At 35.2% G+C, this 14,983-nt stretch overlaps 1 protein-coding gene across 1 annotated transcript; it reads left to right on the top strand.

Annotated features, from left to right (window-relative positions):
- Window positions 1-2,539: 2,539 nt before the first annotated feature.
- On the top strand, window positions 2,540-5,313 carry LOC111057284 (superoxide dismutase [Cu-Zn]). Its single transcript, XM_039436470.1, is given in 4 exon segments — window positions 2,540-2,807; window positions 4,229-4,299; window positions 4,301-4,350; window positions 4,353-5,313. Coding segments are annotated over 4 exon segments (501 nt in total). The 5' UTR covers window positions 2,540-2,555; the 3' UTR covers window positions 4,481-5,313.
- The last annotated feature ends 9,670 nt before the right edge of the window (window positions 5,314-14,983 follow it).

Genomic DNA, 14,983 nt, shown 5'->3' with positions numbered 1-14,983 from the left:
TAATTGGAAAGAGTTAGTAGACCAGAAAAGGGATAAAAAGACTGTAGAAATGAGAAGTATAACACCAATCCTATTGTGGACAGAATAAATTGAAAGTGAATCGTCATGTGTGTATGCTACAACAAAAATGTCCGTTCAAATATTGATAACGGAACAGGCATCCAATTAAGGCAGGTGACGTTGTTAAGCCCCCCTGTCCCCCCCTCTTGACTCCCCCTGTCATCATCTGGAACCCCCTGTCCCACTCTTGAACCCCTTCGCCCTCCTCTTGAACCCCCTGTCAACCCTTTGAACCCCCTATTCCCCTCTTGAACACCCCTGTCCCGCTCTTGAACAGCCCTGTCACCCTTTTGTACCCCCTGTTCCCTCCTCGAACCCCCCTGTCCACCTCTTGAACCCCTCTGCCCTCCTCTGAACCGTCTGTTATTTTTTTCCAACAAAAAAACACAGAAAAAGGGTTAGAGCTACACCGGTATTCACTTACAATCACTTTTCCGACATTAGTTTTTCAGCACGTGAAAATTTTTCGCATTTTTTTTTTGAGCTACTGGTAAAAAGTTGTTAGAGCATTAAATGATGTTGGGATTTCATTGTTGAAGTTTGGTCCACGTTATAATGGCAGTATCTGGTCGACATTGGTGATGTTATCCTTGTCTATCATCTGTGTATTACCTGTGTATCATCTTTGTATCAACCTTGTATCATCTCCCCATAATCTTTGTATCATCCTCCTAGAGTGAGGTCCATGTTATAATGACAGTATTCGATCGACATTGGTGTTGCCATCCTTGTCTATCATCCTTGTATCATTTGCGTATCGTCTACGTGTCATCTTTGTATCATCATTGTATCAACCTTGTATCATCTCCCTATAATCTTTGTATCATCTTCCTAGAGTGAGGTTCATGTTATAATGACAGTATTCGATCGACTTTGGTGTTGCTATCCTTGTCTATCATACTTGTATCATCTCTGTATCTTCTTCATATCATCTTTGTATCATCCTCTTATAGTGAGTTCCACGTTATAATGGCAGCAACGTGTTGCATCCGAAAAGATACACAAGGAGCTTCAATGCATCTTTCATAATCAACAGATGCTCTTCTGTATCTTATCAAAAGCAACGTATTGCATCCGAAAAGATACACAAGGAGCTTCAATGCATCTTTCATAATCAACAGATGCTCTTCTGTATCTTATCAAAAGCAACGTATTGCATCCGAAAAGATACACAAAGAGCTTCAATGCATCTTTCATTAGCAACAGATGCTCTTCTGTATCTTATTAAAAGCAACGTGTAGCATCCGAAAAGATACACAAGGAGCTTCAATGCATCTTTCATTAGCAACAGATGTTCTTCTGTATCTTATTAAAAGCAACGTATTGCATCCGAAAAGATACACAAGGAGCTTCATGCATCTTTCATTAGCAACAGATGTTCTTCTGTATCTTATTAAAAGCAACGTATTGCATCCGAAAAGATACACAAGGAGCTTCAATGCATCTTTCATTAGCAACAGATGTTCTTCTGTATCTTATTAAAAGCAACGTATTGCATCCGAAAAGATACACGAGGAGCTTCATGCACTATGAAGAATTGAATTGAATTGAATTGAATTGAATTTATTGCCAAAAAAGCACATTACATCATTAAATAAATGAAACAAATGAAAATTTAACTATACAAAACAGAAACAAAATTTAAATCATACTAAATCCTTATGTACAATAGATTCATTAATAACTTAATAAATAAACTTGACATAGTACATTAGTAGAAGTAAAAAGAAATGTTTCAGTTAAATTCATTGTAAAAGCAATTTTCCTTTTTGGCACTGCCAACATAAGTAACACTTGTGTGTTGGCAGTGAGTTGTAGTTCATTTCACTATTTGCTATGCAGTGACAATGATTTCGAAAACGAAAGTACATAAAAGGAGATGTAAAAAAAGAAGAAAAGAGGAAAAGTTAGCTGAAAGTCGATGTGGGAGGCCACCATGATTTTTTTTAAAGAATTTATAAAATTGTTGGGTAGGATTAATCCGGAATGTTTATTATTTATATACCAAATGTTAAATATCTAAAAAAATATAATATTAATCCAAATCACAGATCTATACAGCTAGCTTAAAGAAATATTTTGGTATATCCAATTATCCATACTGATGTGTAGAGCAAGAGTGATTTTTTTGGTTATAAAATCATTGGAATTTTGTTTACCATGTAATTGCTAAAGTAAGAGATAGCAGACCTCGTGTGTCCAGCGTTATTGCCCTGTCACCAGCTGGCTCAAATCTTTGAATAGTAGACTTGAGATGCGCGGGAACACTAGCGTCAGGTGATCAATTTTCATAACGGCAAGAAAAGTTGTGTGAGTGCGCCACACCAGATTTTTCTTTCGGGCTTCATTTTAATATAAATAAAAACTATATTAATGACTTGATAATGGCATTAGTAGCCAAAACATAAATGATTTTTACAATAAATGATTCAGTTCTCATCTAATACAATCATTGAACTTTGAACTTAAATCTCAAAATTTTCTTACCAATTCTAATGTTCTTGTTCCCACAGACAGCCGGTCCACACCCGATCAACGCAGTAGCCATCTTGAAACCGGACGGCACGGGTTCGGAAGACCCCCAAGGCGTGATCACCCTGGTGCAGCCGCACCCGCCCGAGGGTCCCGTCTTCCTGTCCGGCAACATCACGGGACTGACGCCGGGCAAGCATGGCTTCCACGTTCATGTCTCCGGAGACCTGCGGGAAGGGTGCAAGTCGCTCGGGCCTCATCATAATCCAATTTTGGTCAGTTATAATAATAAAATACTAATGAGCATTGTATTTAAATAATTGGTTTATTATTTGAGCATTGGCAAATTTAAGAGAAGAAAGAAGAGAAGAAGAAGAAGAAGAAGAAGAAGAAGAAGAAGAAGAAGAAGGAGAAGAAGAAGAAGAAGAAGAGAAGAGAGAGAGCAAAAGAAGAAGAAAGGATGAGGAGAGGAAGAGGAAGAAAAAGAAGAAGAAGAGCAAGAGAAGAAGAGAAGAGAAGAAGAAGAAGAAGAAGAAGAAGAAGAAGAAGAAGAAGAAGAAGAAGAAGAAGAAGAAGAAGAAGAAGAAGAAGAAGAAGAAGAAGAAGAAGAAGAAGAAGAAGAAAATGACTAATTGATTTGAAGGAATATGTGTGGAAAAGCATGAAATGAAGGATTTTGAGTCCTTCAATATAGTTACCTACCGTACTTGAAAAATGTAGTTTGATAATGATATTGTGACTCATAATGCATCTACATAAAACTATGATGTTCAAACATGTAATAATGTCAATTATTCAAAAAATATGAAATCAAATCAGTTTTATGACAACATTTACATGGAAAATTCCCTTATACAAACAGTATCTTACGTCACAAGGACGGGAAGGGGCCTTTTGCAGGCGAGAATGATGTTTCTAGTCGAGTCGTTAGCCGAGACTAGAATTTCATTTGAGCACTGTAAAAGACATTCACGTCCAAGTAACGTACACTATTTTTTGTCATAATAATCCAAAGAAGAATAATTGAAAAAAAGAAAACATCACCTGCTTGTGCTGAAGTTACTACATGAATTCTATAAACATAACCTAGTTTACAAATTCCGAATCGGGAATTTTGTGGAAGTTGACAAAACTTTCACCTGGAGCGCTGAAGGTGTTTTTTCGTAGCAGTTCTGCTGTTCCTATTCGTAACTAGGAACATACTCAGCTGTAAAGAAACATATGTTTCATTACAGTAGAGTATCTGTATTAAATCGTATGTTTATTTGTTCTGCAAACAGCTGTTTACCGGATAGATTTCATGCATGAGAACAGCTGAAATTGAATCACTTTGACAAAAATGATATAACAGATCATTGAATACAATACTGTTTGCTTAAGAAAATTGTTGTCTGCAAACAGGAGTGAATAAAAAGTTATTTTTATGTGTTTTTGTGTGTTGTATTCTTTTATATTACTTCAGCTGACAAAACAATGATATTCTATTGTGCCTAAAATACACACACTTCTGTACATTGATTTGTCTTTCTTTCATATTTCAATATCTATGAGAAAAATGAAAATTTTGCTTAACATACGAGTATCTTGAAGTCACTAACTTGAAACAGCCCTATATTGTTAAATGATTACATATTGCTTATTGTTCAATTTGATCCAATAAATGAAACAAAATTTGAATTCTGCGCCTGTGTTCCAGGTCCAACATGGAGGCCCAACCGACCCCTACCGCCACGTGGGCGACCTCGGCAACATAGTGGCAGATGAGGAGCGTGGCTAAAGTGCAGATATCCGACCACCTGATCAGTCTAGCCGGCAGCCAGACGTGATTGGTCGAGGCCTAGTCGTGCACGCCAATCCCGACGATTTGGGGCGTTGCGGAGACACAGAGAGTCTGCAAACTGGCAACGCTGGAAAGCGAATCGCCTGCGGTGTGATTGCGCTTTACTGAGCAACGTGGCAACACTGTGGGGAGGTTGGAAAGATTTGTTGGGGAAGAGAGAGAAGTTTAAGAAACATTGTGTGTGAATTAGTTCTGATATTTTAAGAAAAAATTACCAGGGGTTCGAATATTGATTTATGATTTTTTTTTTTTAATTATTGTTTGAGAAATAATTTTTCCATGGATATGAAATTTATTGTTTGGAAGAAGAATTACCACAGACTACTAGTCTACTAGTGGTTTGAAATTGTTTATAAATTTCATTCAAATTCTCTTATGAAAAATTAGTTCATGCGATTCAAAAATATATTGATTTGAGTTAATCTGAATTGGAGAATTTTGTTTTAGACGGGATTTAAAATTGTTGAGAAATTTGGTTAACTGTTTTGAAAAAATTTGATGTTCATTGTAGATCTGAAAAATTTTTCATGAAACTCGTTAAGCCTGAATTGATTGAAAAATTCTTTGTAAAAGAAGTTTTAGAAATAGTTCGTGCATTTCTAGAGGCTTCATTAAATTTTATATTGTTTTATAGTTTAAAAATTCCATTGTTTAAAACAAATACAAGGTAATTTACAATGGAGGATATTATTTCCATTACATTTCAATTGTTAAAAGTAGCCTATGGTTGTTCATAATTATTCAATTTGTGAATATAATTTGAACTGTTTCTGAAAATATGCTGTACCTGGGATTTTTATATGAATTCGATTCAAAATGTTAAAAAAATATTGTTTTCCCAACTGGTATTTGAAAGATTCACTGTTCGATTTCATTCAAACTTTCGACGAAAACTTTAATTTTTATTCTCATAACTATCGGCGATTATTGTTCATATCATACCTTACCGTATCGAATTTTATAATTCCAATCACAATATGTAAAATTTACATATTAATACAATTTAAGCATTAAAATAAATACCATAACCATTTAATGGTTCCACCTCCTAACTTTGATAGATATGTAGTGTTGAAACAAAATTGAATGCTGCCTAATAATTCGAGTATTCAAATCTCATATCAGAGTAAAAATTTAAATCTGATCTATCAAAATAGTTCATTATAAAATGGCATATATCATTACAACAAATATTGAACTACTGTAACTGTGAAATTAAAGTGTGTTAATCATTATATCATTCCAATAACTATTGTATCTCTAACGTTTTTCCTTGTCATTCATTGTTACATACAATATCATTCTGAACTATGAATGATTAGGAAAGGGACAACAGACTTGAAGCCCAAAACTGTTCCTTTCCCAAATTTAGATAGGAATTGTCCAAAATAGGTTATGTTTACATTCATGATTTTTGTACAATTTTGTGTCAAAAATATTTATAAATTAGGAATTTATAATTCAGAAAAGTTATAAAAAATTATATTTCCGTAACAAATAATGATTTTCAAAACAAAACATTATTTCATAAGATACTGAGTGAGAAAAAATAAAATGTCAACTCCTTCATTTTTACATGTAATTCCGTTAATCAATCAAGTGAAAATTAATGTAAATTATTTATTCATTCTCCAGCAAAATACTGTACTAGTTTAGCCACATTCATTATTTATCTTCACAAATTTTTATATCACAAAACAAATGATATCATTATTGTATATTTAAAATCAAAAAGTTTTGGAAAGTATATTTAGATGACTTATTTCATTCAAAGATACCTTCCCGAAAATCCTCACTAATTTATTTACTTCAATGAACACATAAATGTGGATTCCCATATACCAGTATCAGTATTCGTGTCAGGTATAGTGGGAATATTATTACTATGTGTTCTAATGGAAGTATTCATACTTGCTCAGCCAGGCTGAGTGGGAAAAGTCCCATCTGAACACATGGGAATCATATTTTTACTCAAGCGGAAACTAACACTGATATGTTGGAATCCCCCTTCAGCCAGTTACACACGTTATCGATTCTTGTTCGTACGATTTTTTGCCGTCCTTATAAATTCTATTAAACAGAAGGTTTCAAACAGATAATTTTTGTCAAGTTACGTTATGTTTTTGAAGGGATGGATTCAAAAATCCAAAGGTTCAAGGAGTCTTACACGTGAACCGAAATTTGTGTGTCCTTGTCAAGTCCCGTTTAATCTGATAGAATTCATAGGAACTGTTGTAAATCAAACTTCCAAAAATCGATAACGTGTGTAACGTGTGTAAATGTGTAACATGTGTAAATGTGTAACGTGTGTAACTGGCTCTAATGTTAGTAGAGCTTTAGATACTTCCAAAGTTTTAAAATTACTTATAAATCGCATAGTATAAGATATGAAAAAAATGACCTTGAATTAAGTGGTTGAGTAGGCCTACAAAAATACTCAACTTCTGGGAAATAAATGGATGATGTAATTATTTGAAATGAGGTGTGGATGAGATTGGAATGAATCATGATACAACCATAGAGAAACAATAGCATAAGTAGATATCCCACGGTATAGGGCGTTTATGTCGCAACTTTTACTGTTATCCCAAGCCGATTACTGTTGATTATTGTCGATTTTTATTGTTTTGACCGGGTGAGAGTGTATGAACGGCACAATATGAGACACTACCAGCGTCATAAAGCTTCACGGGGAAGAACTACGTGGACTAATAGGCTTGAGATAACAGTGAGGGCCGGTTTCCCAGCTCGGGATTTAGCTAAGTCCTAGACTTTAAACAGCTGTAGTCAGAAAATTGTTTTACCAAAACGGGGCGTAGTCGCAGCTTTTATAACAGTAGTAGTAGTTTTAATTTTCTCATTTCTATGATTGGAAACGTTTTTCCTTGACGAAATAAGACATTCCTAATATTTCAAATAGCTGAAACTTTACACTATTTTCTCTTTATTTATTTTGTGTTCAATTTTCTAGTTTTTCGAAATTTAATGCAAACGTGACTATGACAATGACTGCGACTACGCCCCGTTTTGGTAAACCAATTTTCTGACTCCAGCTGTTTAAAGTCTAGGACTTGGCTAAATCCCGAGCTGGGAAACCGGCCCTCTCTGTTATCTCAAGCTTATAGTCCACGCAGTTCTTCCCCGTGAAGCTTTATGACGCTGGTAGTCTCTCATATTGTGCCGTTCATACACTCTTACCCGGTCAAAACAGTAAAAATCGACAGTAATCGGCTTGAGATAACAGTAAAAGTTGCGACATAAACGCCCTGTACCGTGGGATATCTACTTATGCTATTGTTTCTGTATGATACAACACAGAATGACAGAATTGGAAAAATATGTTATCAATATTGCACTTTGCAGAGGTAAGTACAAGAGTTCTATTTATTTATCCATTTTATAATTCCACATAAAACCAGATAGGAGAGCAGATCTCCAGTGATGTATGAAATGTCACAACTATTCTAGTAAAACAATATTTGCAGTTAATTTGGAGTACGAGGCTCACGTATTTTTAAATAATATTATCTGAAGTTTCTTATTAGACTAATGCTAGTCATCCTATCAAGTCATCCAACTTAAGGCTCATCATTATATGAAAAATTATCCTATTAATCCAATTCCAATTGGAGGATATTTCCCATTCTTGTAGAGCATCTACAGGAAAAATTTCACATGTACAAGCAGCAATTTTATGTTGATTTGATAGAAAATGTGTGTCGTCTTAAAGCTAGTCGCGATGATAAAAATCATCTTCTGATTCCAACCTGTAAACGCAAACACCAATCCCGAAAGCTGGAAATAGATGACGAATATTTAGATCGTGATTCAAAATCAGAATTTTAATTCTGTCATAATACAGTCATTTTTCCTTAACTATCTACAGTTTTAGCACGCAATTCAAGTCTGAATAATTCAGGTTTTGGTTACACGTCAAATCGAATGATAAGCTTGAATGTCTGGACAGGTTTTTATGATGAAAAAGAGAAACATCAAATTAATGTGATTTATAAGCAAGTTGTTATAAAGTTATAAATTACAATCTTCCATTGTAATAAACGGGAATCTTGAAAAGGAGCAGTAGAGAGTATACTACTAATGTATCGAGCCTCATGATTGGTAGTTGGCTGGCCTATCAAGTTGAAAGGCTCTCATTGGACGAGACATGAGAGAGAGTTTAGGCGAGCCTTGTCTCGGCCAATCACAGCCTTTGTTATTATGCCAGCCAACTACCAATTATATGGCTCCATTGCATATCTCAATATTCAAGCTACTTCACATAAGCTCATATTTCATATTTTGCTAATTATTAATGTTCACGATATTGATTTGCTAATGGCGTAACAGCCAAAACAATTATCTTGTATTTTCTATCAATGAATGCAACAGAATTCAAGCGATTATTGTAACAGCTTCAAGTCTAAAGCTGCGTACAGATATACGCGCTTCCAACCCGCACCGAGCACGCTCCGCCGTCGTACCGCCCTCGTTGCTCCATCGAACCACAGTCGCTCCGCCCACGCACCCATCATGAACGTTACGGAAGATGTTAGATCTTCTCGCGTTCCCCGGTCGAACCATTGTTGCTCCCCGGTCGATCATCAATCGCTCTGCTGGAGTGACGTTCGGTTGCGGAGCAGAGCGAAAGTCTGTACGCACTTTTACATTCATTATTCTTATATGACTTCATGTTTCATGAGTTCGTAGTTATTATTCTTATTAGAATATTTGTTTGATAACCAAATAACCTTTTAACAAGGTTACCCTATTTTTTCCCTCCCTATCATTTTAATGATGTACTTATTGTATGAATTAATGAAGAACAATAAAATAAACTTCCTTGATAGTCTGTATAAAATAAGTTGAGACTTGAGAAAATATCCGTGTTGCCAAGTTGTGCGAAATTCCAATATTTCCATTCAAGCCCATTCAATTTGGCAACACGGTCGATACAGAGCTATCAATATGAATTTATCCAGTCAAATTGGCTTGCATGAAAAGATTGAAAATTAAGCTCAATTTGACAACAAGGATATTTTCTTCAAGTCTTAACCTATTTCTTACAGACTATAGTCGGCTAGTCGGCTTTACTCTTCATTGATTGATACAATAAGTACATCATGATAAGTACCAAAATGATAGGAGAGAAAAATGAGGTAACCTTGTGCTATTCCTCTTCCAAAATTTAGATATGGTTCACATAGTCCGAAATAGGTTAAGTCATTCTATTTGTTCACTTCACTAGATTTCCAGTTCACTTCTTCACTGTAGCGGTCTTTCATCAAAGTACTCATGCTTACAAGCAATTACAATGAATAATATAAAATCAATAATATTATTGTAGGGGACCAACTGAGAAGCTTGTTTTATATTTTCATAATATTTATCCTCTCTAATATTTGACATTCTTTCCGAATCTTATTTTCCCATGCTTCAACGATGAACTACTCCAATAATTTTCATAAGTGATTGCATTACTAGACAATTGCATTACTGTAAATATACATTTTAATACTGCTTGTCCCATGAAAGGTGTAACAGACGAAGACAATGAATTCTACATTGAAATTGCAACAAAAAATGTCTAGTAAAATTTTCTTATATCGACTTTGGTTTTTGAAATATTTAGATTTTTCGATATTTTTGAAAAACGTTAATAACTAGAAAAGTGTCAGTAAAAATCCAATTCCAAGGACATAGGTGGAAAGAGGAGGAAATTCCCAATAAAATTGATATAATTTGTTTCTTTTTTTGAACTTATTATGAGCGTTCAAAGTTGAAAAAAGTGCATTCATCGAGTTCAAAGCCAAATTTCAAACAGTTTGAACACTCATAAAAAGTTCAAAAACATCAAACAAAGGGACAGTTTATATGAATCTTATTGGAAATTTCATCTTCTTCCCAGCCATGTTCTTGGAATTGGATTTTGACTGATAGTTTTCTAGTTATTAACGTCGTTCAAAAATATCGAAAAATCGAAATATCTCGAAAACTAGGTAATATAAAAAATTTTACTGGTAATTTTTGTTGCAAATTCAATGTGAAATCCATGATCTTCGGCTGTTACACCTTTCATGGGACACCCTGCAGTATAATAATGAGACGTAGTAAAGAAATAATCAATGATGAACTACAACGATGCACAATGAACTACACTCCAATACCTTATACTACTCTAAAATGATATCCTCACTAAAACAGAGGAAGTCAGTATACAGCGATATAAAATAATGAGAAGTAAGGTAAAGAGAGAATCACAAGTCAACAAAAACCTTTCAATAAAAAAGGGGAGAAATGATCACTTTTGAACCAAGGGTCATGTGACTCCTTCGCTCATTCTTCATTCCCCAGAAATCATATCCACTCCCTCTTTGTTCTTCATTTCTCCATCATATTATCCTCTCTGTCACTCCCTTCGTCATTATCACGTGTTCCTTCCATCACTCCCCTACAATAGTCCACAAAGCATCGTCATAGTGTGGGAAATCTATTCACAGCAAACTATTGTTGGGGTAGTTCATTCTTTTTCAAAATAATGTGAGTACGTGATTTCTAGAAAAATTGTGAAGAAATATTGATGAGATAGGAGTGTATTCAATATGTGGAGTGCAGTTTTACAGGAATGCATTCAATATGGGTAGTGCAGTTTGCAGGTCGATGCACTGATGCACTTTTGTGCATTCGGATTTTCATCATTATTTTGCTAGGAAAAAAGAGGTTCATATGGTGTTATCCAATACATGTAGTGTGATTATTTCTAGGAAGAGATACCAGTAAAGTATTAATGATTTGACAGACAATTAGAATTTGAAGATAATAGTAGGTTTTTATACACCATATTCAGTTTTAATCATGAATAATTGTGATCATGTTACAGTTCTCAGTTATGTAGAACAGTTCCAAAGAAAGATCTGTATCTCAGGAAGTGAGAGGAACAGCTTCTGTGACGACTTGTAGAGATTTTCATGCTCAATCCTTTCCACTTGAAATTTTTTGTTTATATTGTATCCGAACCTGATAATTGGAATCTAAATCAAACTTTGCATGGATGGGCGGAGCTCCTGAAATTTTTACAGATATGGGACTTGTGGCAGTTGATAGAGCTATCAATGGACTATTTTAGCTATAATCAAAATCGTTGGAGCCGTTTTCGAGAAAATCGCGAAAAACCCTGTTTTTGACAACATTTTCTTCATTTCAGCCGCCATTTTGAATTACATTTGATCGAAATTGTTCGTGTCGGATCCTTATATTGTAAGGACCTTAAGTTCCAAATTTCAAGTCATTCCGTTGATTGCACAACGTAGGAGGAATCTCTCTCTCCTCTTCCCTGTGGTTGATTGGGAGATGAGATATCGTGTACACAGACGCACATACACTCATACCCACACTCATACACACACACACAGATACAGACCAATACTCAAAAACCACTTTTTTGGACTCAGGGGACCTTGAAACGTATAGTAATTTGGAAATTGGGGTACCTTAATTTTTTCGGAAAGCAATACTTTCCTTACCTGGTAATAGGGCAAGGAAGTAAAAATTAATATTCCGTCATTTCTGTAGACAAGCAGTAAATTATTTGATATAGACTATATACTTATGAACAAAACTACTTTGTCTGTTATAACTCAGGCATGTTCCCAGATCACAAGACTAGTTAGTTCCTAGTTAGTTAGATGTACGTTCGTTACTATTTAGCTCTAAATTTACATATACTCGTACATCAATAATTGATTATATTCATTGTTTATTCTCGAATTCGATGAAATGAGGATGCAATAAAATTCTAGTTGCAATAAAATCTTAATTCTATTGATAGTGTAGAGAACATTGTAGATTCTAGAAGCCGCTAGTACTTCATTCAGCTCCAAGTCCAGTTCTGTCCAGGTAGAGATTGTTCACCTGTACTGTAGATGGCAGCACTTTGTAGATACCGTACTTTAGTTCAATTTTAAAGATCTTTATAGAAGCAGAGAAGAGGATTCGATAGTCACCGACTGATTTCATCTTGGTAAATAATAAGACTTGCATTTTTCCACTCCTTTCATTCATTAATACAATAAGTACATCATCAAAATGAAAGGGAGAGAAAAAATAAGGTAACCTTGTGCTATTCCTCTCCCAAATTTAGATAATACATAGTCCGAAATAGGTTTTGATTTTGATATTTTACTTGATAATGAATGCATTATAATTGTGTATTAAAGTGAAATTTTAATTTTTTGTGGTTGTCAAGGAAGATTTTGTTTGGATTTGTAATGGATTTTAAAATTAATTAATGTGATAAATTCAAAATTATTTATTTATTTATTGATATACATATAAAGGCTCACAGACAATACCATGAAGAGCCTTTTTACACAATTAATACATAACCATACTACATAATAAAGAAAACTTAAAAGATGAAAAATATTATGGAAAAATTATAGAAGAGAATAAGATAAAAAGTAAATCAAAAATTGAAATAATAATATAGAAATTAATAATAAGATAAAGAAAACAAAAAGAGTTTCAGCCAGAGCTCATACATTTCATGACTCAAACGAGCTACAAGATAAATTCATTTCAAATTTTTCTTAAAGACATTAAATGAGTTCGAAAACGGATCTATATATGTTCATTCAAATTATTATATAATCTTAGACTTTTAATAAGAAACGAATTATAGTGATGAGATTATTGTAGTACATACATTTTTTGAACTCAAAATAGAGTGTGAATTAAGTTATCATTATTTTACATAACCTCTAGACTGTGTATTCCAAATTAAGGTTTAAAGCAGTTTTGGGCGAATGTCTGTTGTTTTTGCCTGCATTGTCTATGAATAAATAAAATTAAATTGAATGAAATAATTTCATAAAATTCTATACATCCAAATCTGGATTATTCAGGACTATGGATTTTGGACTATTAATTTTATCATGAAATTCATTCTATGTTCTCCAAATTCATTCTTTAGAATAATAAATAGAAGACTAGATAAAATACAAGCCGTCAGGCTCGCTTCGCTCGCCATCTCCGTCTAGCCAGGAGGCTCCGCCCCCTGGACCCCCGACTGGAACGTCCAAAAATGAGATCAGCGGGCTCGCTTCACTCGCCTGCATCTAGACCTCAGCGGAACCTCTGTACCGAATTTGAACGTATTATGTCAATTTGATCTCGAAATACACCTGTTACTATATCAGCGTATCTTTGGCGAACAAAATTCTTCCACCTCAGCTAAACCTGTGTACTGAATTTGTTAATATATTTCCATCTATTATTGAAAAGGTGAGTGTAAACGCAGAAAAGCTGAGAAAACGCTAATTTCAGCTAACTTGGATAAATTGGTATTTAGGAGGTCTGGATAAATGCATTCAATCTTCAACTTGGTGCCAATCTAACAAAGTCAACTCAACTTAATGCCAACCTGACAAAATTTTAATTTAGTTACAGAAAACTATTCGAAGAGGTACTTCTCTCTCTAGATTATAGTTCTATATTAACATATGGTATGGACATTTCAATTATAATTAAAAGATATTGGATGAGAAGAATATTCATGCTAAAAGAACTTTAAACCCTTAAAAACCACCCTTAGAGTTAAAATATCGCCAAAAGATTTCTTAGTGCGCCTCTAAAGCTGCGTACACATATTCGCGCTTCCAACCAGCACCGAGCACGCTCCTCCCTCGTACCGCCCTCGTACCGCCCTCGTACTACCATCGAACCACAGTCGCACCGCCCACGCGTACCCATCATGAACGTTGTGGAAGATGTTAGATCTTCTCGCGTTCCCCGGTCGAACCACTGTTGCTCCCCGGTCGATCATCAATCGCTCTGCTGGAGTGACGTTCGGTTGCGGAGCAGAGCGAAATCTGTACGCACTTAAAGGGCCAACTGAACATACCTACCAAATTTGAACGTTTTTGGTCCGGTAGATTTCTAGTTCTGCGAGTGAGTGAGTGAGTGAGTCAGTGAGTGAGTGAGTGAGTGAGTGAGTGCCATTTCGCTTTTATATATATAGATAGACGGATATTAGAAGAATACATAGATCTTTTCCTCAGTCAGTAAACTCCTGTCTATTCTTAATATGAACCGTTCGAATAGAGATCGCAGGTTACAAGCAGGCCTAATAATGACAGATTATTGAACCATTTTAGGTGACTTCCGACACACCCAACCAATAATGCATGCAGGACAAAGGTAGAACACAGATCGCGCTATCAAGCGGATTACGGCTGAAGTAATTGATATGGCCCATAATGGGGTACCGGAACCCATGTTAATGATTGGCCTTAGGGCAAAGGGATGTCAACTATAATTGATTGGAATTTGCCCGTGGATGAAGCCCCCCAAGTCCCCCTGCCCGCTGTAAGTCCACCCCTATCTATAAGTCCCCCTGTAAGTCCCCCTAACCACCAAGTGCCTCTCAACTCCCTCTCAACTCAACCCTTTGCTCCCTCCATTGTAGATGCAGTTATAGTGAGGTCCACGTTATAATGGCAGTATTTGATTGACATTGGTGCTGCTATTCTTGTCTATCATTCCACAAAGCGGATAGGGAATGTATTAAATCATGGTGTTGTGTATCAAGTTGACATGATAGAGGATATGATACTG

This window comes from Nilaparvata lugens, chromosome 10, assembly GCF_014356525.2.
Source record: "Nilaparvata lugens isolate BPH chromosome 10, ASM1435652v1, whole genome shotgun sequence".
NCBI lineage: Eukaryota > Metazoa > Arthropoda > Insecta > Hemiptera > Delphacidae > Nilaparvata > Nilaparvata lugens.
This window is presented reverse-complemented; position numbering and strand designations above follow the sequence as displayed.